This window comes from Oncorhynchus kisutch, linkage group LG14 (assembly GCF_002021735.2).
Source record: "Oncorhynchus kisutch isolate 150728-3 linkage group LG14, Okis_V2, whole genome shotgun sequence".
In the NCBI taxonomy this organism is placed as follows: Eukaryota; Metazoa; Chordata; class Actinopteri; order Salmoniformes; family Salmonidae; genus Oncorhynchus; species Oncorhynchus kisutch.
The window spans coordinates 2,906,230-2,932,593 of record NC_034187.2 but is presented as its reverse complement, the minus strand read 5'-3'; the positions used below and the strand labels follow the sequence as shown (position 1 = coordinate 2,932,593).

Sequence of the window (26,364 nt, the reverse complement as noted above, 5' to 3'; positions counted from 1 at the left end):
AGCTCTATAGACTCCTAGCGGTGACCATCTCTCTCTGGAATCAGTTTGCAGTGCCAGTGTTGTTCAGTGTGTTCTGGTCTGTGCTGTTTGTGGTCCAGCTGTGTTCTTACTCCATGACCAACAATACAACAGGCAGCCATGAGGGGGTGCTGTTCTTCCTCCTCACAAGGTACACTCCTGAGAGATACATGAAGGGTTACATAATTCAGTTAACTTTCCCAAGATTCACAGGTTTTCCAGAAATCCCAGTTGAAAGATTCCATAGAATCAGAAGGCAATAAGCAGGAATTTCAGGAATCCTCCAACGGGAATGTTTTGGGAAAGCTGAAAACCCTTGATACAAGGACGGCGCTACACCTAAACCTGTGTTTCCACATCCACCACCATGGATTTCCTCTGAAATGGTACAGTCATTAGAGATACATGTAATTCACCGCCTGGCTCCTAAGACTCTCTGGGCCATGGTCTCTGTAGACTTCCCCTGACTGGTACAGTCATTAGAGATACATGTAATTCACCGCCTGGCTCCTAAGACTCTCTGGGCCATGGTCTCTGTAGACTTCCCCTGACTGGTACAGTCATTAGAGATACATGTAATTCACCGCCTGGCTCCTAAGACTCTCTGGGCCATGGTCTCTGTAGACTTCCCCTGACTGGTAATTCACCGCCTGGCTCCTAAGACTCTCTGGGCCATGGTCTCTGTAGACTTCCCCTGACTGGTAATTCACCGCCTGGCTCCTAAGACTCTCTGGGCCATGGTCTCTGTAGACTTCCCCTGACTGGTAATTCACCGCCTGGCTCCTAAGACTCTCTGGGCCATGGTCTCTGTAGACTTCCCCTGACTGGTACAGTCATTAGAGATACATGTAATTCACCGCCTGGCTCCTAAGACTCTCTGGGCCATTGTCTCTGTAGACTGGTACAGTCATTAGAGATACATGTAATTCTCTGGTACACTAACTCAACCACTCATACTCTGGGTAAAAATGTGTATTGAGTCTCCTGTAGATCCATGATACCAGTATGTGTATCTACAGTGCTTTCAGAAAGTATTCATACCCCTTAAGTGTTTCTACATTTTGTTATCTTACAGACAGAATTTTAAAATGGATTTTAAATTGAAATGTTGTGTCCCTGGCCTACCCACAATACCCCATAATGTCAAAGTGGAATTATGTTTTTAGACATTTTTACAGATTAATGAAAAGCTGAAATGTCTTGAGTCAATAAGTATTCAACTCCTTTGTTATGGCAAAGCCTAAATAAGTTCAGGACTACACATGTGACTGACTGGCACGATTCGGTCTTATCTAGTAACATTTGAAATTGTGTGTTTTACATTGGATTAAAGTAGAAACTCAGAGCTAGAAAATGGTATATTATACACTACATTTGAGGAACAATGGGAAAGTAATTCTGCTTTGAAAGTTGATTAACTTGTAATCTCACTTTTGAGAAAATGGCCTTTGAATGTTTTGGCACACCTACTGGAGAGCTCTTCTTTGTCTACACCCATTCAGCATCGTTCACATCCTCCTAAGCTTTAGCCCCACCCATTCAGCATCGTTCACACCCTCTTAAGCTTTAGCCCCACCCATTCAGCATCGTTCACACCCTCTTAAGCTTTAGCCCCACCCATTCAGCATCATTCACACCCTCTTAAGCTTTAGCCCCACCCATTCAGCATCGTTCACACCCTCTTAAGCTTTAGCCCCACCCATTCAGCATCGTTCACACCCTCTTAAGCTTTATCCCCACCCATTCAGCATCGTTCACACCCTCTTAAGCTTTAGCCCCACCCATTCAGCATCGTTCACACCCTCTTAAGCTTTAGCCCCACCCATCTCTTTAAGGATTCACATCGGATGCCATGTACTAAACAACCAAGACTAAAGACTGGTTTATACTACGGGTGTGTTCGTACATTTAATCTGGAGTGCCAGAGTGCACTCTGGGCGTTCATAAACCCAGAGCGGTGTCAGATTGTCCGTTCGTAAATTCAGAGCGTTTTGCTCTCGGAGCGATCAGAGCTCACACTGGACGCTCTGGCCTAGTAGTAGGGATGATCCGAGAGTTCTGACCTAACAACAGCAGTCAAGCACCCAAGCTAACGTTGGCGAACTTGCTAGCTACTTCCAGACACAACACCTCACTCTGACCATTTTACTGTCCCTAGCAGAGCTGGTTAGGCTGTTTTCATGTTATCCAGAGCGTTGGTGACTGTAACTGTGCTGCTAGAAACAATTGAATAAAACATTTTTTTTTGCCAACGTTTACCCACACCGGCCCTATTCAACGGGTGTTGAGCATTCATAAATGTGTCAGTTAGTCTGCGCTGTGGCACTCAGACGAGAGTGAATTTACCTGCTACGTCTATCAACAGTTGTCGAAATGACATCATGAACATTCTATTGAAATGGTTACTTGCATAGTGGAGTCTTTTGTTTAGACATGTAGCTAGCTAGCTAAACAATGAACCAAAATCCCAACTCATAATGTTACTACCCTGCATGAATCTGTAGGTAGCTAACCAACCAGGTTCAATGTTAGCTAGCTAGCTAATATTAGGCTATAACTAGCAAAGCAAATGTCTCTGAGATACAAATAATATTATTACACAGATCATACAGCTAATGTTAGCTAGTGAGCCAGTCAGCTAATGTTAGCTAGTGAGCCAGTCAGCTAATGTTAGCTAGTGAGCCAGTCAGCTAATGTTAGCTAGTGAGCCAGTCATCTAATGTTAGCTAGTGAGCCAGTCATCTAATGTTAGCTAGTGAGCCAGTCAGCTAATGTTAGCTAGTGAGCCAGTCAGCTAATGTTAGCTAGTGAGCCAGTCATCTAATGTTAGCTAGTGAGCCAGTCAGCTAATGTTAGCTAGCGAGCCAGTCATCTAATGTTAGCTAGCGAGCCAGTCATCTAATGTTAGCTAGCGAGCCAGTCATCTAATGTTAGCTAGTGAGCCAGTCATCTAATGTTAGCTAGTGAGCCAGTCATCTAATGTTAGCTAGTGAGCCAGTCATCTAATGTTAGCTAGTGAGCCAGTCATCTAATGTTAGCTAGTGAGCCAGTCATCTAATGTTAGCTAGTGAGCCAGTCATCTAATGTTAGCTAGTGAGCCAGTCATCTAATGTTAGCTAGTGAGCCAGTCATCTAATGTTAGCTAGTGAGCCAGTCATCTAATGTTAGCTAGTGAGCCAGTCATCTAATGTTAGCTAGTGAGCCAGTCATCTAATGTTAGCTAGTGAGCCAGTCAGCTAATGTTAGCTAGTGAGCCAGTCATCTAATGTTAGCTAGTGAGCCAGTCATCTAATGTTAGCTAGTGAGCCAGTCATCTAATGTTAGCTAGTGAGCCAGTCATCTAATGTTAGCTAGTGAGCCAGTCATCTAATGTTAGCTAGTGAGCCAGTCATCTAATGTTAGCTAGTGAGCCAGTCATCTAATGTTAGCTAGTGAGCCAGTCATCTAATGTTAGCTAGTGAGCCAGTCAGCTAATGTTAGCTAGTGAGCCAGTCATCTAATGTTAGCTAGTGAGCCAGTCATCTAATGTTAGCTAGTGAGCCAGTCATCTAATGTTAGCTAGTGAGCCAGTCAGCTAATGTTAGCTAGTGAGCCAGTCAGCTAATGTTAGCTAGTGAGCCAGTCAGCTAATGTTAGCTAGTGAGCCAGTCAGCTAATGTTAGCTAGTGAGCCAGTCAGCTAATGTTAGCTAGTGAGCCAGTCAGCTAATGTTAGCTAGCGAGCCAGTCATCTAATGTTAGCTAGCGAGCCAGTCATCTAATGTTAGCTAGCGAGCCAGTCAACTAATGTTAGCTAGCTAGCTAACAGTACACTTTAACTTGAAATGAAAACGACTTTCTGTGTGTTCTCTTTTCGACTCCATCTGCTTATTTGCAATCAAATGGCAGAATTTTCTACATCTCCTTAGCTATCGTACTCTAATTCCACTGATTTCAAAACTCAGTCCTCCAGAAAGTGGAAAGCAACACTTTTGCAGTTCTACTACGTGATATCTTTATAATAATAAAAAAGCCACATTAGAAAGACAGAAGCATGCTACATGGCAGACCAATCTGAACGCATCTCTCGGCAATGCCAGCCCACTCATTATCTCAGCCAATCATGGCTAGCGGGAAGGTTCCTGACTTTTTCTGTGGTTAAAACAACTAGGCCGGAATTTAACAATTGTATTCATATTTACAGATGGCATACAAGTTTGTTATTAAGGCACATGAAAGTTCACGTGTTCCAGAAGACATTTCTAACAACCCCCAAAAAAAAGATTTAAAAAAAAAATAGTGACTTTCAAATGTCTCTCCTGTGAGGTAGTGACCCGCGAAATATGCCTAGTTTCCTGAAACGAATCACAAATGTGCTCAACAAGTCACATAATAAGTTCCATGGACTCACTCTGTGTGCAATAAGTGTTTAACATGATTTTTGAATGACTACCTCATCTCTGTACCCCCCACACATACACTTATCTGTTAGGTCCCTCAGTCGAGATGTGAATTTCAAACACCGATTCAACCACAAAGACCAGGGAGGTTTTCCAATGCCTTGCAAAGAAGGGCACCTATTGGTAGATGGGTGAATATCCCTTTGAGCATGGTGAAGTTATTAATTACACTCTGGCTGATGTATCAATACATCCAGTCACTACAAAGATACAGGCGTCCTTCCTAACTCAGTTGCCGGAGAGGAAGGAAACCTGTCAGGGATTTCATCATGAGACAAATGTTAACTTTAAAACAGTTACAGAGTTTAATGGCTACGATCGTTAATCAACAATGATAACCTGAATGACAGAGTGAAAGGAATGAATCCTGTACAGAATAACAATATTCTAAAAGATGCTTCCTGTTTGCAACACGGCACTAAAGTATTACTGAAAAACATATGGCTTTATGAATACATATGTACTGTATGTTTGGGACAAATCCAACACAACATCACTGAGTACCACTCTTCATATTTTCAAGCATGGTGGTGGCTGTATCATGTTATGGGTATGCTTGTCATCGGCAAGGACTAGTGAGTTTTTTTTGCTTAGATTTTTACAATAAACACAAACATACATCGACAAAAACAATAGACAATGTAACATTTACATGCATACATTTCAACAAACATTAATAACATAACTGATTTTTTATTGAAATGTAAAAATGACAAAAATCTGTCTAGCGACAAACAACGTAACACAATCTGAAGTGATATGGGGCAGAGTCTTACAAGTTATTAGAAACAACATTTGGTGTTGATATTGTGGGAACATGTGGGTCTGAGCAAGTGTGATGTCATTAATGTTTGTTGACTAGGATGTTTAAGGATAAACATAAACATACTGGAGTTAAACTGAGGGGAAAAAAACTCTGGAGGAAAACCTGGTTCAATCTGCTTTCCACCAGACATTGGGAGAAGAAATTCACCTTTCAGCAGGACAATAACCTAAAACACAAGGCCAAATCTACACTGGAGTTGCTTACCAAGACGACACTGAATGTGGTGGCCTAGTTACAGTTTTGACTTAGAGATGCACTATGCACTAAATTGCTCCAAAAATAGTTTGTCCTAATTTCAGTTTATGTGACAAATATTAACTAATATGTTGTAGAGAATCAGTGTACGATCTAAACCGCTGTGAAATATATTTTCCATAACCCCAAAAATATTTTGTTTTCAGCTCTTTGAAGCTGGTGTACAAAACCGAAAGTAAAAGACATAAACTAAATTTAAGAACGGGGAAGCATAGAAATAACATACATTGAACAGATCTACAGCTTCTTAGACTGGCTTTCAATGAGAATGACTGATCTATAACACACATTTCTATGTGCATTTGGTCCGGTCGCCCCAAAAATGTACACGTTTAAATCGGCTTGAAAATGGCTGTCTAGCAATGATCAACAAACAACTTGACAGAGCTTAAAGAATTGTAAAATTAATAATGTGCAAATATTGTACAATCCAGGTGTGCAAAGCTCTTAGAGACTTACCCAGAAAAACTCACAGCTCTTAGAGACTTATCCAGAAAGACTCACAGCTCTAAGAGACTTACCCAGAAAGACTCACAGCTCTTAGAGACTTACCCAGAAAAACTCACAGCTCTTAGAGACTTATCCAGAAAGACTCACAGCTCTTAGAGACTTACCCAGAAAGACTCACAGCTGACAATGAGATCCATTTTAATCCCACTATGTCTTGAATCCATTTTAATCCCACTATGTCTTGAATCCATTTTAATCCCACTGTCTTGAATCCATTTTAATCCCACTATGTCTTGAATCCATTTTAATCCCACTGTGTCTTGAATCCATTTTAATCCCTCTGTGTAACACAACCAAATGTGTAAAAGGGTGTGAATACTTTCTGAAGGCTCTGAAGATAAAGAAGATCAACATATTATCGTCTGTCTGTCTGTCTGTGTTCTCTCCTCAGTGTCTCTGAGTGCTGTATCTGTCTGTCTGTTCTCTCCTCAGTGTCTCTGAGTGCTGTGTCACGCCCTACTCCCTGCTGGGCCTGACATCGGTGGTGTCTTACCTGGGCCTGGGGCTGCTCAACCTCACCAAGTTCTACCTGGGGGGCTACACTGCAGTACAGAATGACAATGTCATGCACAGGTGGGCTGGGGGGTTGGGTTACACAAGGCAGGTGTCTAGGACTGCATCCCAAATGGCACCCTATTCCCTATATAGTGCACTACTGTTGACCAGGACCCTATATAGAACACTACTGTTGACCAGGACCCTATTCCCTATATAGTGCACCACTGTTGACCAGGGCCCTATATAGTACACTACTGTTGACCAGGACCCTATATAGTACACTACTGTAGACCAGGACCCTATATAGAACACTACTGTTGACCAGGACCCTATATAGAACACTACTGTTGACCAGGACCCTATATAGAACACTACTGTAGACCAGGACCCTATATAGAACACTACTGTAGACCAGGACCCTATATAAAACACTACTGTAGACCAGGACCCTATATAGAACACTACTGTAGACCAGGACCCTATATAGTACACTACTGTTGACCAGGACCCTATATAGTACCCTACTGTAGACCAGGACCCTATTCCCTATATAGTACACTACTGTTGACCAGGACCCTATATAGTACACTACTGTAAACCAGGACCCTATATAGTACACTACTGTTGACCAGGACCCTATATAGTGCACTACTGTTGACCAGGGCCCTATATAGTGCACTACTGTTGACCAGGACCCTATATAGAACACTACTGTTGACCAGGGCCCTATTCCCTATATAGTACACTACTGTTGACCAGGACCCTATTCCCTATATAGTACACTACTGTTGACCAGGGCCCTATTCCCTATATAGTACACTACTGTTGACCAGGGCCCTATTCCCTATATAGTACCCTACTATAGACCAGGACCCTATTCCCTATATAGTGCACTACTGTTGACCAGGGCCCTATTCCCTATATAGTACACTACTGTTGACCAGGGCCCTATTCCCTATATAGAACACTACTGTTGACCAGGGCCCTATTCCCTATATAGTACCCTACTATAGACCAGGACCCTATTCCCTATATAGTGCACTACTGTTGACCAGGGCCCTATTCCCTATATAGTACCCTACTATAGACCAGGGCCCTATTCTCTTCTGCACTATAGAGGGAATACAGAATCAGCAAGAATCAACTACTTGACTCTGTTTCATTATGTGGTTGAATTTCTCTCAGGAGCACCATTACAAGTAATAGAGAGTGTGTGTGTGTGTGTGTGTGTGTGTGTCTTTGTGTGTGTGTGTCTTTGTGTGTGTGTGTCTTTGTGTGTGTGTGTCTTTGTGTGTGTGTGTCTTTGTCTGTGTGTGTCTTTGTCTGTGTGTGTCTTTGTCTGTGTGTGTCTTTGTCTGTGTGTGTCTTTGTCTGTGTGTGTCTTTGTGTGTGTGTGTGTCTGTGTGTGTCTTTGTCTGTGTGTGTGTGTGTCTGTGTGTCTTTGTCTGTGTGTGTGTGTGTCTGTGTGTGTCTGTGTGTGTGTGTGTGTCTGTGTCTGTGTGTGTGTGTCTCCCCCACCAGAGGTGTGACTGAGGGGGTAACGTTGCTGCTGCTGGCTCTTCAGACGGGTCTTTTAGACATGCAGGCTCTGCAACGCACCTTCCTCCTCAGTATCATCCTCTTCATCGTCGTCACCTCCACTCTGCAGTCCATGATAGAGATCACAGACCCCATCATCCTGGCCCTGGGGGCGTCTAGAAACAGGTACAGTCTAACCCCATCATCCTGGCCCTGGGGGTGTCTATAAACAGGTACAGTCTAACCCCTGGCCCTGGGGGCGTCTAGAAACAGGTACAGTCTAACCCCTGGCCCTGGGGGTGTCTATAAACAGGTACAGTCTAACCCCATCATCCTGGCCCTGGGGGTATCTAGAAACAGGTACAGTCTAACCCCTGGCCCTGGGGGCATCCAGAAACAGGTACAGTCTAACCCCTGGCCCTGGGGGCGTCTAGAAACAGGTACAGTCTAACCCCTGGCCCTGGGGGTGTCCAGAAACAGGTACAGTCTAGCCCCTGGCCCTGGGGGGCGTCTAGAAACAGGTACAGTCTAACCCCTGGCCCTGGGGGTATCTAGAAACAGGTACAGTCTAACCCCTGGCCCTGAGAGGCATCTAGAAACAGGTACAGTCTAACCCCTGGCCCTGAGGGGCGTCTAGAAACAGGTACAGTCTAACCCCTGGCCCTGGGGGTGTCTAGAAACAGGTACAGTCTAACCCCTGGCCCTGGGGGTGTCTAGAAACAGGTACAGTCTAACCCCTGGCCCTGGGGGGCGTCTAGAAACAGATACAGTCTAACCCCTGGCCCTGGGGGTATCTAGAAACAGGTACAGTCTAACCCCTGGCCCTGAGAGGCGTCTAGAAACAGGTACAGTCTAACCCCTGGCCCTGGGGGTATCTAGAAACAGGTACAGTCTAACCCCTGGCCCTGAGAGGCGTCTAGAAACAGGTACAGTCTAACCCCTGGCCCTGGGGGTATCTAGAAACAGGTACAGTCTAACCCCTGGCCCTGGGGGGCGTCTAGAAACAGGTACAGTCTAACCCCTGGCCCTGGGGGTATCTAGAAACAGGTACAGTCTAACCCCTGGCCCTGAGAGGCGTCTAGAAACAGGTACAGTCTAACCCCTGGCCCTGGGGGTATCTAGAAACAGGTACAGTCTAACCCCTGGCCCTGAGAGGCGTCTAGAAACAGGTACAGTCTAACCCCTGGCCCTGGGGGTATCTAGAAACAGGTACAGTCTAACCCCTGGCACTGGGGGGCGTCTAGAAACAGGTACAGTCTAACCCCTGGCCCTGGGGGTATCTAGAAACAGGTACAGTCTAACCCCTGGCCCTGAGAGGCGTCTAGAAACAGGTACAGTCTAACCCCTGGCCCTGGGGGTATCTAGAAACAGGTACAGTCTAACCCCTGGCCCTGGGGGTATCTAGAAACAGGTACAGTCTAACCCCTGGCCCTGGGGGTATCTAGAAACAGGTACAGTCTAACCCCTGGCCCAGGGGGGGTCTAGAAACAGGTACAGTCTAACCCCTGGCCCTGGGGGTATCTAGAAACAGGTACAGTCTAACCCCTGGCCCTGGGGGGGTCTAGAAACAGGCACAGTCTAACCCCTGGCCCTGTGGGCGTCTAGAAACAGGTACAGTCTAACCCCTGGCCCAGGGGGGGTCTAGAAACAGGTACAGTCTAACCCCTGGCCCTGGGGGCGTCTAGAAACAGGTACAGTCTAACCCCTGGCCCTGGGGGCGTCTAGAAACAGGTACAGTCTAACCCCTGGCCCAGGGGGGGTCTAGAAACAGGTACAGTCTAACCCCTGGCCCTGGGGGCGTCTAGAAACAGGTACAGTCTAACCCCTGGCCCAGGGGGGGTCTAGAAACAGGTACAGTCTAACCCCTGGCCCTGGGGGCGTCTAGAAACAGGTACAGTCTAACCCCTGGCCCAGGGGGGGTTTAGAAACAGGTACAGTCTAACCCCTGGCCCTGGGGGCGTCTAGAAACAGGTACAGTCTAACCCCTGGCCCAGGGGGGGTCTAGAAACAGGTACAGTCTAACCCCTGGCCCTGAGAGGCGTCTAGAAACAGGTACAGTCTAACCCCTGGCCCTGGGGGTATCTAGAAACAGGTACAGTCTAACCCCTGGCCCTGAGAGGCGTCTAGAAACAGGTACAGTCTAACCCCTGGCCCTGGGGGTATCTAGAAACAGGTACAGTCTAACCCCTGGCACTGGGGGGCGTCTAGAAACAGGTACAGTCTAACCCCTGGCCCTGGGGGTATCTAGAAACAGGTACAGTCTAACCCCTGGCCCTGAGAGGCGTCTAGAAACAGGTACAGTCTAACCCCTGGCCCTGGGGGTATCTAGAAACAGGTACAGTCTAACCCCTGGCCCTGGGGGTATCTAGAAACAGGTACAGTCTAACCCCTGGCCCTGGGGGTATCTAGAAACAGGTACAGTCTAACCCCTGGCCCAGGGGGGGTCTAGAAACAGGTACAGTCTAACCCCTGGCCCTGGGGGTATCTAGAAACAGGTACAGTCTAACCCCTGGCCCTGGGGGGGTCTAGAAACAGGCACAGTCTAACCCCTGGCCCTGTGGGCGTCTAGAAACAGGTACAGTCTAACCCCTGGCCCAGGGGGGGTCTAGAAACAGGTACAGTCTAACCCCTGGCCCTGGGGGCGTCTAGAAACAGGTACAGTCTAACCCCTGGCCCTGGGGGCGTCTAGAAACAGGTACAGTCTAACCCCTGGCCCAGGGGGGGTCTAGAAACAGGTACAGTCTAACCCCTGGCCCTGGGGGCGTCTAGAAACAGGTACAGTCTAACCCCTGGCCCAGGGGGGGTCTAGAACAGGTACAGTCTAACCCCTGGCCCTGGGGGCGTCTAGAAACAGGTACAGTCTAACCCCTGGCCCAGGGGGGGTTTAGAAACAGGTACAGTCTAACCCCTGGCCCTGGGGGCGTCTAGAAACAGGTACAGTCTAACCCCTGGCCCAGGGGGGGTCTAGAAACAGGTACAGTCTAACCCCTGGCCCTGGGGGTATCTAGAAACAGGTACAGTCTAACCCCTGGCCCAGGGGGGGTCTAGAAACAGGTACAGTCTAACCCCTGGCCCTGGGGGTATCTAGAAACAGGTACAGTCTAACCCCTGGCCCAGGGGGGGTCTAGAAACAGGTACAGTCTAACCCCTGGCCCAGGGGGGGTCTAGAAACAGGTACAGTCAATAGCTTAAGAGCAGTGTCACATGTTCTGGCACAAAATGGTATGTATCATTGTACACTGATTCTTCCCCCCCCCCAAGACATAAGGCTGCTGAACAATGAATCAAATGGCCACCGGACAATTTACATTGTACACAGCTGCTACTCGCTGTTTATCATCTATGCATAGTTACTTCACCACTACTTACATGTGTAAATGACCTCAACTAACCTATAACCCTGCACACTGACTCCGTACCCCCTGTATATCGCCTCGCTATTTTATTCTGTTACTGTTTATAATGTTTTCTTGACTGTATTTCTTGGACTGCACTGTTGGTTAAAGGGTTTGTAAGTAATCAGTTCACTGTCAGGTCTACACCTGTTGTATTCAGCACAGGTGACTCATTTAGATTAGATTTGTTTGAGAACAACTAGTCACGGCCAACAGGTTCGATGGAACTTTCATATTATACTGTTTTCTGTGTTGCCCCGACGGCAGTGGATCAAGACTCCTGTCTGTCAACAGTGACTTCTGTCAATAACCACACAGTTTTAGTCATTTAGCAGTAGTGAGAGGGATACATCTTTCATACTGATCCCCCCGTGGGAATCGAACCCACAATCCTGCAAGTGCCATTCTATACCAACTCAGGGTTGCTGTCCTTGTAGTTATGGTAAGAGACCAGTGATGCCCTTCCTCTCTCTCTCTCTCTCTCTCTCTCTCTCTGTCTCTCTCTGCCTCTTTCTCTCTCTTTTTCTCTGCCTCTCTCTCTCTCTCTCTTTCTCTCTGCCTGTCTCTCTCTCTCTGCCTCTTTCTCTCTCTTTCTCTCTGCCTCTCTGCCTCTTTCTCTCGCTGCCTCTCTCTCTCTGCCTCTCTCTCCCTCTGCCTCTCTCTCTTTCTCTTGCTGCCTCTCTCTTTCTCTCTCTCTCTACCTCTCTCTCTACCTCTCTCTCTCTACCTCTCTCTCTCTCTACCTCTCTCTCTCTCTACCTCTCTCTCTCTACCTCTCTCTCTCTCTACCTCTCTCTCTCTCTACCTCTCTCTACCTCTCTCTCTCTCTACCTCTCTCTACCTCTACCTCTCTACCCTCTCTCTACCTACCTCTCTATCTCTCTCACTCTCTACCTCTCTCTCTCTCTCTACCTCTCTCTCTCTCCGTCTCTCTCTCTCTCCGTCTCTACCTCTCTCTCTCCGTCTCTACCTCTCTCTCTACCTCTCTCTGTCTCTACCTCTCTCTCTACCTCTCTCTCTCTCTCTACCTCTCTCTCTCTACCTCTCTCTCTCTACCTCTCTCTCTCTCTCTCTCTCTACCTCTCTCTCTCTACCTCTCTCTCTCTCTCTCTCTCTCTACCTCTCTCTCTCTCTCTCTCTCTCTCTCTCTCTCTCTCTCTCTCTCTCTCTCTCTACCTCTCTCTCTCTCTCTCTCTCTCTCTCTCTCTACCTCTCTCTCTCTCTCTCTACCCCTCTCTCTCTCTCTCTACCTCTCTCTCTCTACCTCTACCTCTCTCTCTACCTCTCTCTCTCTCTCTCTCTCTACCTCTCTCTCTCTCTCTACCTCTCTCTCTCTCTCTACCTCTCTCTCTCTCTACCTCTCTCCTTCTCTACCTCTCTCTCTCCCTGTAGGAGTCTATGGAAACACTTCAGAGGTCTCAGTATGTGTCTGGTCCTGCTGGTGTTCCCAGGATACATGGCATATAAAATCTCCCAGTTCTTCCACATGGACTTCTGGCTCCTCATCCTGGTCTCCAGCTGCATGCTCACCTCTCTGCAGGTAAGACTCACATAACTGTAGGAGTCATCTCTTAACATCTCTTTTCTCTGAAGTAAACCACGTTTTTCTCAGTCTAGAAATGAATGCTAGACTTTTTGTTGTTGTTGGCTGGTCTCCCAGGTGACAGGTACCTTGCTGATCTACTCCCTCTTCATGGTTGACCTGTCCTGTAGCGACCCTATAGACAGCCTGGATGAGATCATCTATTGGGTCAATGCAGGTAACACAAAATACCTGTCCTGTACATACCTGTCCTGTAGTCACCTGTCCTGTAGCCACCTGTCCTGTAGTCACCTGTCCTGTACACTCCTGTCCTGTAGTCACCTGTCCTGTACCCTCCTGTACGTACCTGTCCTCTGTTCTCCTGTCCTGTAGTCACCTGTCCTGTACTCTCCTGTCCTGCCTCACCTGTCCTGTAGTCAACTGTCCTGTAGTGACCTGTCCTGTAGTCACCTGTCCTGTACCCTCCGGTACTTACCTGTCATGTAGTCACCTGTCCTGTACCCTCCTGCACTTACCTGTCCACGACTGTCCTGTAGTCACCTGTCCTGTACTCTCCTGTCCTGTACCCTCCTGTACTTACCTGTCCTGTAGGGACCTGTCCTGTACTCTTCTGTCCTGTAGTCACCTGTCCTATATCCTCCTGTACTTAGCTGTCCTGTAGTGTCCTGTCCTGTACCCTCATGTACTTACCTGTCCTATAGTGTCCTGTCCTATCCTGTACTTACCTGTCCTATAGTGTCCTGTCCTGTAGTGTCCTGTACTTACCTGTCCTATAGTGTCGTGTCCTGTACTTAGCTGTCCTGTAGTGTCCTGTCCTGTACCCTCATGTACTTACCTGTCCTATAGTGTCCTGTCCTGTACTATCCTGTACCTACCTGTCCTATAGTGTCCTGTCCTGTACTATCCTGTACCTACCTGTCCTGTAGTGTCATGTAGTGTCCTGTCCTATAGTGTCCTGTCCTGTAGTGTCCTGTCCTGTTGTACCTGTCCTATAGTGTCCTGTACTATCCTGTACCTACCTGTCCTATAGTGTCCTGTCCTGTTGTACCTGTCCTATAGTGTCCTGTACTATCCTTTACCTACCTGTCCTATAGTGTCCTGTCCTGTCCTATAGTGTCCTGTCCTGTTGTACCTGTCCTATAGTGTCCTGTACTATCCTGTACCTACCTGTCCTATAGTGTCCTGTCCTTTTGTACCTGTCCTGTTGTACCTGTCCTTTTGTACCTGTCCTGTTGTACCTGTCCTGTAGTGTCCTGTCCTGTTGTACCTGTCCTGTAGTGTCCTGTCCTGTTGTACCTGTCCTATAGTGTCCTGTCCTATAGTGTCCTGTCCTGTAGTGTCCTGTCCTGTTGTACCTGTCCTATAGTGTCCTGTACTATCCTGTACCTACCTGTCCTGTAGTGTCCTGTCCTGTTGTACCTGTCCTGTAGTGTCCTGTCCTGTTGTACCTGTCCTGTAGTGTCCTGTCCTGTTGTACCTGTCCTGTTGTACCTGTCCTGTTGTACCTGTCCTAACACTTGTCTTTGTTCTACTAGCTCTGACTTTGCTAAAGCTGTTTTATTGTGGACAGTTTGACTGTGACCGAGCTAGGCCCTCTGGGTAAGAGAGAGTCTGCTAAATGACTCAAATGTGACTCCCAGTCAGCCGCGTGCTGGAGTTCGTTGTGGCTCTCTGCGTGGTGGCCTACGGGACCTGGGAATCTCTGTTTGGGGAGTGGAGCTGGATGGGCGCCTCAGTTATCATCATACACTGCTACTTCAACGTGTGGCTCAGAGCCCAGACCGGCTGGAGGAGCTTCCTGCTTAGACAGGAAGCAGCCAAGAAGATCAACTCCCTCCCCCGGGCCACGGCCAATCAGCTGCAGCAACACAACGACGTTTGTGCCATTTGCTTCCAGGTCAGTCAGTCATAAAACGCTGTATGATGTATCCTACATGTCAACCCTATTCTCTATATGGGCCCTGGTCAAAAGTAGTGCACTTAAAAATGGGATAGGGTGCTATTTGGAACATCAAATCAAATGTATTTATATAGCCCTTCGTACATCAGCTGATATCTCAAAGTGCTGTTCAGAAACCCAGCCTAAAACCCCCAAACAGCAAGCAATGCAGGTGTAGAAGCACGTTGGCTAGGAAAAACTCCCTAGAAAGGCCAAAACCTAGGAAGAAACCTAGAGAGGAACCAGGCTATGTGGGGCGGCCAGTCCTCTTCTGGCTGTGCCGGGTAGAGCGGAACCAGGCTATGAGGGGTGGCCAGTCCTCTTCTGGCTGTGCCGGGTAGAGAGGAACCAGGCTATGAGGGGTGGCCAGTCCTCTTCTGGCTGTGCTGGGTAGAGAGGAACCAGGCTATGAGGGGTGGCCAGTCCTCTTCTTGCTGTGCCGGGTAGAGAGGAACCAGGCTATGAGGGGTGGCCAGTCCTCTTCTGGCTGTGCTGGGTAGAGAGGAACCAGGCTATGAGGGGTGGCCAGTCCTCTTCTGGCTGTATCGGGTAGAGAGGAACCAGGCTATGAGGGGTGGCCAGTCCTCTTCTGGCTGTATCGGGTAGAGAGGAACCAGGCTATGAGGGGTGGCCAGTCCTCTTCTGGCTGTATCGGGTAGAGAGGAACCAGGCTATGAGGGGTGGCCAGTCCTCTTCTGGCTGTGCTGGGTAGAGAGGAACCAGGCTATGAGGGGTGGCCAGTCCTCTTCTGGCTGTATCAGGTAGAGAGGAACCAGGCTATGAGGGGTGGCCAGTCCTCTTCTGGCTGTATCGGGTAGAGAGGAACCAGGCTATGAGGGGTGGCCAGTTCTCTTCTGGCTGTATCGGGTAGAGAGGAACCAGGCTATGAGGGGTGGCCAGTCCTCTTCTGGCTGTATCGGGTAGAGAGGAACCAGGCTATGAGGGGTGGCCAGTCCTCTTCTGGCTGTATCGGGTAGAGAGGAACCAGGCTATGAGGGGTGGCCAGTCCTCTTCTGGCTGTATCGGGTAGAGAGGAACCAGGCTATGAGGGGTGGCCAGTCCTCTTCTGGCTGTGCCGGGTGGAGAGGAACCAGGCTATGAGGGGTGGCCAGTCCTCTTCTGGCTGTGCTGGGTAGAGAGGAACCAGGCTATGAGGGGTGGCCAGTCCTCTTCTGGCTGTGCCGGGTGGAGAGGACCCAGGCTATGAGGGGTGGCCAGTCCTCTTCTGGCTGTGCTGGGTAGAGAGGAACCAGGCTATGAGGGGTGGCCAGTCCTCTTCTGGCTGTGCTGGGTAGAGAGGAACCAGGCTATGAGGGGTGGCCAGTCCTCTTCTGGCTGTGCTGGGTAGAGAGGAACCAGGCTATGAGGGGTGGCCAGTCCTCTTCTGGCTGTGTCGGGTAGAGAGGAACCAGGCTATGAGGGGTGGCCAGTCCTCTTCTGGCTGTGCTGGGTAGAGAGGAACCAGGCTATGAGGGGTGGCCAGTCCTCTTCTGGCTGTATCGGGTAGAGAGGAACCAGGCTATGAGGGGTGGCCAGTCCTCTTCTGGCTGTATCGGGTAGAGAGGAACCAGGCTATGAGGGGTGGCCAGTCCTCTTCTGGCTGTGCTGGGTAGAGAGGAACCAGGCTATGAGGGGTGGCCAGTCCTCTTCTGGCTGTGCTGGGTAGAGAGGAACCAGGCTATGAGGGGTGGCCAGTCCTCTTCTGGCTGTATCGGGTAGAGCGGAACCAGGCTATGAGGGGTGGCCAGTCCTCTTCTGGCTGTGCCGGGTAGAGAGGAACCAGGCTATGAGGGGTGGCCAGTCCTCTTCTGGCTGTGCTGGGTAGAGAGGAACCAGGCTATGAGGGGTGGCCAGTCCTCTTCTGGCTGTGCCGGGTAGAGAGGAACCAGGCTATGAGGGGTGGCCAGTCCTCTTCTGGCTGTGCTGGGTAGAGAGGAACCAGGCTATGAGGGGTGGCCAGTCCTCTTCTGGCTGTATCGGGTAGAGAGGAACCAGGCTATGAGGGGTGGCCAGTCCTCTTCTGGCTGTATCGGGTAGAGAGGAACCAGGCTATGAGGGGTGGCCAGTCCTCTTCTGGCTGTATCGGGTAGAGAGGAACCAGGCTATGAGGGGTGGCCAGTCCTCTTCTGGCTGTGCTGGGTAGAGAGGAACCAGGCTATGAGGGGTGGCCAGTCCTCTTCTGGCTGTGCTGGGTAGAGAGGAACCAGGCTATGAGGGGTGGCCAGTCCTCTTCTGGCTGTATCGGGTAGAGAGGAACCAGGCTATGAGGGGTGGCCAGTCCTCTTCTGGCTGTATCGGGTAGAGAGGAACCAGGCTATGAGGGGTGGCCAGTCCTCTTCTGGCTGTATCGGGTAGAGAGGAACCAGGCTATGAGGGGTGGCCAGTCCTCTTCTGGCTGTGCTGGGTAGAGAGGAACCAGGCTATGAGGGGTGGCCAGTCCTCTTCTGGCTGTATCGGGTAGAGAGGAACCAGGCTATGAGGGGTGGCCAGTCCTCTTCTGGCTGTATCGGGTAGAGAGGAACCAGGCTATGAGGGGTGGCCAGTTCTCTTCTGGCTGTATCGGGTAGAGAGGAACCAGGCTATGAGGGGTGGCCAGTCCTCTTCTGGCTGTATCGGGTAGAGAGGAACCAGGCTATGAGGGGTGGCCAGTCCTCTTCTGGCTGTATCGGGTAGAGAGGAACCAGGCTATGAGGGGTGGCCAGTCCTCTTCTGGCTGTATCGGGTAGAGAGGAACCAGGCTATGAGGGGTGGCCAGTCCTCTTCTGGCTGTGCTGGGTAGAGAGGAACCAGGCTATGAGGGGTGGCCAGTCCTCTTCTGGCTGTGCCGGGTGGAGAGGACCCAGGCTATGAGGGGTGGCCAGTCCTCTTCTGGCTGTGCCGGGTGGAGAGGACCCAGGCTATGAGGGGTGCCAGTCCTCTTCTGGCTGTGCTGGGTAGAGAGGAACCAGGCTATGAGGGGTGGCCAGTCCTCTTCTGGCTGTGCTGGGTAGAGAGGAACCAGGCTATGAGGGGTGGCCAGTCCTCTTCTGGCTGTGTCGGGTAGAGAGGAACCAGGCTATGAGGGGTGGCCAGTCCTCTTCTGGCTGTGCTGGGTAGAGAGGAACCAGGCTATGAGGGGTGGCCAGTCCTCTTCTGGCTGTATCGGGTAGAGAGGAACCAGGCTATGAGGGGTGGCCAGTCCTCTTCTGGCTGTATCGGGTAGAGAGGAACCAGGCTATGAGGGGTGGCCAGTCCTCTTCTGGCTGTGCTGGGTAGAGAGGAACCAGGCTATGAGGGGTGGCCAGTCCTCTTCTGGCTGTGCTGGGTAGAGAGGAACCAGGCTATGAGGGGTGGCCAGTCCTCTTCTGGCTGTATCGGGTAGAGAGGAACCAGGCTATGAGGGGTGGCCAGTCCTCTTCTGGCTGTATCGGGTAGAGAGGAACCAGGCTATGAGGGGTGGCCAGTCCTCTTCTGGCTGTGCTGGGTAGAGAGGAACCAGGCTATGAGGGGTGGCCAGTCCTCTTCTGGCTGTGCTGGGTAGAGAGGAACCAGGCTATGAGGGGTGGCCAGTCCTCTTCTGGCTGTATCGGGTAGAGAGGAACCAGGCTATGAGGGGTGGCCAGTCCTCTTCTGGCTGTATCGGGTGGAGAGGAACCAGGCTATGAGGGGTGGCCAGTCCTCTTCTGGCTGTATCGGGTAGAGAGGAACCAGGCTATGAGGGGTGGCCAGTCCTCTTCTGGCTGTGCTGGGTAGAGAGGAACCAGGCTATGAGGGGTGGCCAGTCCTCTTCTGGCTGTGCTGGGTAGAGAGGAACCAGGCTATGAGGGGTGGCCAGTCCTCTTCTGGCTGTATCGGGTGGAGAGGAACCAGGCTATGAGGGGTGGCCAGTCCTCTTCTGGCTGTGCTGGGTAGAGAGGAACCAGGCTATGAGGGGTGGCCAGTCCTCTTCTGGCTGTATCGGGTAGAGAGGAACCAGGCTATGAGGGGTGGCCAGTCCTCTTCTGGCTGTATCGGGTAGAGAGGAACCAGGCTATGAGGGGTGGCCAGTCCTCTTCTGGCTGTATCGGGTAGAGAGGAACCAGGCTATGAGGGGTGGCCAGTCCTCTTCTGGCTGTGCTGGGTAGAGAGGAACCAGGCTATGAGGGGTGGCCAGTCCTCTTCTGGCTGTATCGGGTAGAGAGGAACCAGGCTATGAGGGGTGGCCAGTCCTCTTCTGGCTGTATCGGGTAGAGAGGAACCAGGCTATGAGGGGTGGCCAGTTCTCTTCTGGCTGTATCGGGTAGAGAGGAACCAGGCTATGAGGGGTGGCCAGTCCTCTTCTGGCTGTATCGGGTAGAGAGGAACCAGGCTATGAGGGGTGGCCAGTCCTCTTCTGGCTGTATCGGGTGGAGAGGAACCAGGCTATGAGGGGTGGCCAGTCCTCTTCTGGCTGTATCGGGTAGAGAGGAACCAGGCTATGAGGGGTGGCCAGTCCTCTTCTGGCTGTATCGGGTAGAGAGGAACCAGGCTATGTGGGGTGGCCAGTCCTCTTCTGGCTGTGCTGGGTAGAGAGGAACCAGGCTATGAGGGGTGGCCAGTCCTCTTCTGGCTGTATCGGGTAGAGAGGAACCAGGCTATGAGGGGTGGCCAGTCCTCTTCTGGCTGTATCGGGTAGAGAGGAACCAGGCTATGTGGGGTGGCCAGTCCTCTTCTGGCTGTGCTGGGTAGAGAGGAACCAGGCTATGTGGGGTGGCCAGTCCTCTTCTGGCTGTATCGGGTAGAGAGGAACCAGGCTATGAGGGGTGGCCAGTCCTCTTCTGGCTGTGCTGGGTAGAGAGGAACCAGGCTATGAGGGGTGGCCAGTCCTCTTCTGGCTGTATCGGGTAGAGAGGAACCAGGCTATGAGGGGTGGCCAGTCCTCTTCTGGCTGTATCGGGTAGAGAGGAACCAGGCTATGAGGGGTGGCCAGTCCTCTTCTGGCTGTGCTGGGTAGAGAGGAACCAGGCTATGAGGGGTGGCCAGTCCTCTTCTGGCTGTGCTGGGTAGAGAGGAACCAGGCTATGAGGGGTGGCCAGTCCTCTTCTGGCTGTATCGGGTAGAGAGGAACCAGGCTATGAGGGGTGGCCAGTCCTCTTCTGGCTGTATCGGGTAGAGAGGAACCAGGCTATGAGGGGTGGCCAGTTCTCTTCTGGCTGTATCGGGTAGAGAGGAACCAGGCTATGAGGGGTGGCCAGTCCTCTTCTGGCTGTGCTGGGTAGAGAGGAACCAGGCTATGAGGGGTGGCCAGTCCTCTTCTGGCTGTGCTGGGTAGAGAGGAACCAGGCTATGAGGGGTGGCCAGTCCTCTTCTGGCTGTGCCGGGTAGAGAGGAACCAGGCTATGAGGGGTGGCCAGTCCTCTTCTGGCTGTGATGGGTAGAGAGGAACCAGGCTATGAGGGGTGGCCAGTCCTCTTCTGGCTGTACCGGGTAGAGAGGAACCAGGCTATGAGGGGTGGCCAGTCCTCTTCTGGCTGTATCGGGTAGAGAGGAACCAGGCTATGAGGGGTGGCCAGTCCTCTTCTGGCTGTGCTGGGTAGAGAGGAACCAGGCTATGAGGGGTGGCCAGTCCTCTTCTGGCTGTGCTGGGTAGAGAGGAACCAGGCTATGAGGGGTGGCCAGTCCTCTTCTGGCTGTGCTGGGTAGAGAGGAACCAGGCTATGAGGGGTGGCCAGTCCTCTTCTGGCTGTGCTGGGTAGAGAGGAACCAGGCTATGAGGGGTGGCCAGTCCTCTTCTGGCTGTGCTGGGTAGAGAGGAACCAGGCTATGAGGGGTGGCCAGTCCTCTTCTGGCTGTATCGGGTCGGAGATTATAACAGAACATGGCCATGATGTTCAAAAAACATCTCTATCCAGGTTTGGTCATGGCCATCTGCTTCCGGGTCAGTCAGGGTCATGGTGACCTCATTGGTCAGAGGATGGTGTCCATACTGGTGAATGGTTTAACCTGTTATGTGAATATGTTTAGGTTACCGTAATAACCCCCAATAAATTCACCATCAACTCAATGAATGATTTCTCCTCCCCGTAAAAATAAGAGAATTTATAAGCCAGATTTATACCAAATAGTTTAACTTGTTACTTTTCTCTTCAGAGCAGGGACCGCTCATTAGATTGACGAGGTTTTTCCGAGCTAAACTGACCAACACGCTCCTCCAACAACACATAAATCCTCACATAATTCTGCTCAAAAAACAAATGCCATATTTCTCTCAAGCCGTGGAATATGGGCTTTTTTTTTTTTTTTAGGTGAGCGCTGATGCCTCCCTATGATCAGCAGTGCTCAAGCACAATATTCATCTGGTCCATTCCCAGGGTGCTGTTGGAGAGATGCATCGACGCGACGCTTCACCACCGTTCTTCGGACAAAATAATAATCTAATGTAAATCATGTAGCACATAGAGGCAGTGGTAGAAACATGGTGGTCATTTCTTTCAGACCTGGAAACAAAATGGATGACAATGGAATGAGACGGACACTTTTTTACATCATGCAGGTTTCTCCCATCGAATAGCCTGACCTAAATGCTGCCTAATCAAATAAAACAAAATGGCCTGACATGTCAACAAACGGAACAGGTCAAAGTGGAAATGGACAGTATGGAACAGGCAATCGGGCTGTACCAGGAGTTTCATCCTGTGGATCAAACTGTCTTTTTTTTGGTGATCAGTGGTTTCAAGTTTGTATCGCTACATTTTTTGACAAGCTGATCATATTGAAAAAGGACATAGTTCTGTATTTCCTGCTTTTGATTCTTATTGTAAATCGGCTCAGGATAACTCCTGATGAAGTTATGTAGCGGATATTCAGAGGTTAAATAGCCAAATTGATTAGTCACAGGAAACAGGACTAATAAAGTCAATGTAACGGCCTGTTTTACAAATGGTGGGTCTACCACATGTATGGGTCTACCACCTGTATGGGTCTACCACCTGTATGGGTCTACCACCTGTATGGGTCTACCACATGTATGGGTCTACCACCTGTATGGGTCTACCACATGTATGGGTCTACCACCTGTATGGGTCTACCACCTGTATGGGTCTACCACATGTATGGGTCTACCACATGTATGGGTCTACCACATCTATGGGTCTATCACCTGTATGGGTCTACCACCTGTATGGGTCTACCACCTGTATGGGTCTACCACCTGTACGGGTCTACCACATGTACGGGTCTACCACCTGTATGGGTCTATGGAGCCTACCGCATGTACGGGTCTACCACCTGTACGGGTCTACCACCTGTACGGGTCTACCACCTGTACGGGTCTACCACCTGTACGGGTCTACCACCTGTATGGGTCTATGGAGCCTACCGCATGTACGGGTCTACCACATGTACGGGTCTACCACATGTACGGGTCTACCACCTGTACGGGTCTACCACCTGTACGGGTCTACCACCTGTACGGGTCTACCACCTGTATGGGTCTATGGAGCCTACCGCATGTATGGGTCTACCACCTGTATGGGTCTACCACCTGTATGGGTCTACCACCTGTATGGGTCTACCACATGTATGGGTCTACCACCTGTACGGGTCTACCACATGTACGGGTCTACCACCTGTATGGGTCTATGGAGCCTACCGCATGTACGGGTCTACCACCTGTACGGGTCTACCACCTGTACGGGTCTACCACCTGTACGGGTCTACCACCTGTATGGGTCTATGGAGCCTACCGCATGTACGGGTCTACCACATGTACGGGTCTACCACATGTACGGGTCTACCACCTGTACGGGTCTACCACCTGTACGGGTCTACCACCTGTACGGGTCTACCACCTGTACGGGTCTACCACCTGTACGGGTCTACCACCTGTATGGGTCTACCACGTGTATGGGTCTACCACATGTATGGGTCTACCACCTGTACGGGTCTACTACGTGTACGGGTCTACCACGTGTATGGGTCTACCACGTGTACGGGTCTACCACGTGTACGGGTCTACCACGTGTACGGGTCTACCACATGTACGGGCCTACCACATGTATGGGTCTACCACGTGTACGGGTCTACCACGTGTACGGGTCTACCACATGTATGGGCCTACCACATGTATGGGCATTCATAAAATTCCATTGCTGGCTGACATGGTAAGGACTACACCCCAGTAAGCATGGGCTGATGTCTTTTTTTGGTGTTTTACCAAAGGTCGGCCTAACACATAGATGGACATTCCTAAAATGTATTTTCAGTGAACACTGTAGGCTGTACCTCAGAAAGGACGGGCCGACGTCTTTTTTGTTGTTGTCCTGTCCAGACTACCCTTGATTTCTACGTCGACTTCCATGTCTAGGTTTGGTTGCGATTTAGTCCGGTCGGGAACCAGCCTTGATTTGGCTCAAACATAGACTTCTATAAATTACGTCTGTTCAACTTTCATTCAGAACCAAAAAATTAACCTGATTTCAACGTCTGGAAAATACGTCTGATCAACTTTCATTCAGAACATAAAATAACATAACTTCAACGTTTGGGAAAATTCGTATTTTAGATGTCTTTCTTTTGTTGTCTTATCTGGGGCAGCAGAACAGCCCTGGTTCAGAGAGTTGGTTAAAGAGGTTTCTATTAGAGCTTGGAGAGGGTTTTGAGTTTGGTTAGTTCTTGTTAGTTCATTTGAGTAATAAACACATCTCTTCCTCTGCAGGAAATGAGCTCAGCCGTGCTGACGTACTGCGGACATTTCTTCCATGGAAACTGCCTGCGTAAGTGGCTCTACGTCCAGGAGACTTGCCCCATGTGCCACCAGGCCGTCCGCCCCACCCCGCCAGCCCCAGCCCACACGGCAGGAGACTTCCAGGCTGCTCCTCTGCCCTCTAGAGGTACTGGGCCAGGCCGGGTAGAGGAGAGGAGACGCTCCAGAGATCAGACTCCAGGCAGGGACGCCACACACCAGCCCCCAGCTAACCTGCTGTCCCCAGGCTCCCCAGATCAGCAGGAAGGGACAGAGAGCCTGGGAGAGGGAACCAGTGGTTCAGATAGAGAGGACAGAACGGGACGCCCACTTAGGAAACCTGTCCAGGATCTCCACTTCAGCTCCACTGGGGACTTTGTAGGCTTCGTCAGCCCAGGCTCTTCTGAGGGTAGTCCTAGTCCAAGGAAGCAGAACCTGGAGCCTTGGGATGGAGCTCATCCTACCAACAGGTACAACGGTGAAGGGGTTGACTACACGATCAAAGGACTATTGGTACAATCTGCTCCCAAAGAGCAGAATGGCAGAGTATTGACTAGAGTGAATGGGGCTAGAGAGAACTGCCAGACTGAGAACAACATTGTAGGAGAAAACCAATGTAGACCTATGTCAGGGACAACAACCAGAAAGACCTCAAGGTCTAAGAGTGTGAGCGGGATAGGAGACGTCACCCAACAGATCCGCGAACACAGGGGACGACCACGGTCACACACTCTAGATGGTGGACATGCACAGCAGGATGAAAGCCAATCAGAACTGGACACGCCCTGGGATGTTAAATCTACCCGGCGACAGAGATCTAGGCTACGCAGTAGCACCAGAACAGAGGAGGAGGGACTCCGTCACAACAGAACAGAGGAGGAGGGACTCCGTCACAGCAGAACAGAGGAGGAGGGACTCAGTCACAACAGAACAGAGGAGGAGGGACTCCGTCACAACAGAACAGAGGAGGAGGGACTCCGTCACAACAGAACAGAGGAGGAGGGACTCCGTCACAGCAGAACAGAGGAGGAGGGACTCCGTCACAGCAGAACAGAGGAGGAGGGACTCCGTCACAGCAGAACAGAGGAGGAGGGACTCCGTCACAGCAGAACAGAGGAGGAGGGACTCCGTCACAGCAGAACAGAGGAGGAGGGACTCCGTCACAGCAGAACAGAGGAGGAGGGACTCCGTCACAGCAGAACAGAGGAGGAGGGACTCCGTCACAGCAGAACAGAGGAGGAGGGACTCCGTCACAGCAGAACAGAGGAGGAGGGACTCCGTCACAGCAGAACAGAGGAGGAGGGACTCCGTCACAGCAGAACAGAGGAGGAGGGACTCCGTCACAGCAGAACAGAGGAGGAGGGACTCCGTCACAGCAGAACAGAGGAGGAGGGACTCCGTCACAACAGAACAGAGGAGGAGGGACTCCGTCACAGCAGAACAGAGGAGGAGGGACTCCGTCACAGCAGAACAGAGGGACTCCGTCACAACAGAACAGAGGAGGAGGGACTCCGTCACAACAGAACAGAGGAGGAGGGACTCCGTCACAACAGAACAGAGGAGGAGGGACTCCGTCACAGCAGAACAGAGGAGGAGGGACTCCGTCACAACAGTACCTTGGCGAAGTGGTGAAGTCCACTGAAAATCCCCACAATGCCTTGTTTTTGTGAAACAACGTTGGAAAACTAATGTCCTACCTTTCAGCTGGCAGTCTGATAATACATGTGTTTATTTAGTTATTTAATTAATGGTGTGTGTACTGGATTGGATTTAGGGGCAAACATGTAAAACCCAAGATAAGAAATGATATCTATGAAATGCACAATTATAGATTAAGGCTGGGCGGTATACTGTATGGGTCAATGATGAGTAAAAAAATTTAAAGTAAAAAAAATTTTTGGCGGAAAAATATAAATTTTTAAACACTTTTGTATGTTCCCTATGCATATTCAGTGTTTGTCGCACAATTTAAAAAAAAACATTTTGACTGTTAAAATGTACCTCCTAAAAAAAATATATATATATAATAATTCGGGGAAAAATATAAAAATATTCAGACCGTTATTTAAAACAAAGAAGAGTAAAGCATGAATATGTTCATGGTCTCAAGTAGTCAACAGCAGAGCAGTAAAACAACTACACAGTATAACGAATCTGAACTGGACAATCCCTCATGTTGAATGATTGTCAACTACGATATCTCTAGACAAATGAAAACCATATCAAATTTAACAAAAAAAATGTATTTTTCTCTTATAGACTGAGCGTCTCTGCATTTCTGATACAAAAATAATGCTGTTTTTTAACATTAAAAATACTGGTTGAGCCAAATGATTTATTTTACGGTGTCATCTCTCGCTCTCTCTTTCCCTCTCACTCAAACACACCGTGTTTTTTACTCAACAACAACGTTGCCTTTAATGCTTAATCAATTACCAAAACTGTGACTCAAATTATTTGCCATGCTGAAACATTTTATCATGAACATGGCAATGAACTTCTAAAAACAGGATATAAATGATACATTATGAGGAATTTTTAAGTGTTAACAATAATTTTTTATACATAAATAGTAAAGTTATTGAAATCCAGTAAGATTTCAATTACAAATGGAATAAGATGGCCCCGACCGATATGGAAGCTCTGCTACTATCTCCTAAGACATGACCGATATGGAAGCTCTGCTACTATCTCCTAAGACATGACCGATATGGAAGCTCTGCTACTATCTCCTAAGACATGAC

General features: G+C 49.7%; 1 protein-coding gene across 2 annotated transcripts in view; it reads left to right on the top strand.

The window, feature by feature from the left end:
- LOC109880868 (RING finger protein 145) overlaps nucleotides 1–25,963 on the top strand; it is a 32,345-nt gene extending 6,382 nt beyond the window's left edge. For both annotated transcript variants that reach the window (XM_031787641.1, XM_031787642.1), the window contains 7 exons: nucleotides 1–169; nucleotides 6,480–6,620; nucleotides 8,067–8,249; nucleotides 12,851–12,998; nucleotides 13,119–13,218; nucleotides 14,642–14,898; nucleotides 23,594–25,963. The exon at nucleotides 1–169 is cut by the window's left edge and continues 7 nt beyond it. In XM_031787641.1, the coding sequence (XP_031643501.1) occupies nucleotides 1–169; nucleotides 6,480–6,620; nucleotides 8,067–8,249; nucleotides 12,851–12,998; nucleotides 13,119–13,218; nucleotides 14,642–14,898; nucleotides 23,594–25,252 (2,657 nt within the window). In that variant the 3' untranslated portion in view covers nucleotides 25,253–25,963. The remainder of the gene's footprint in view (nucleotides 170–6,479; nucleotides 6,621–8,066; nucleotides 8,250–12,850; nucleotides 12,999–13,118; nucleotides 13,219–14,641; nucleotides 14,899–23,593) is intronic.
- The last annotated feature ends 401 nt before the right edge of the window (nucleotides 25,964–26,364 follow it).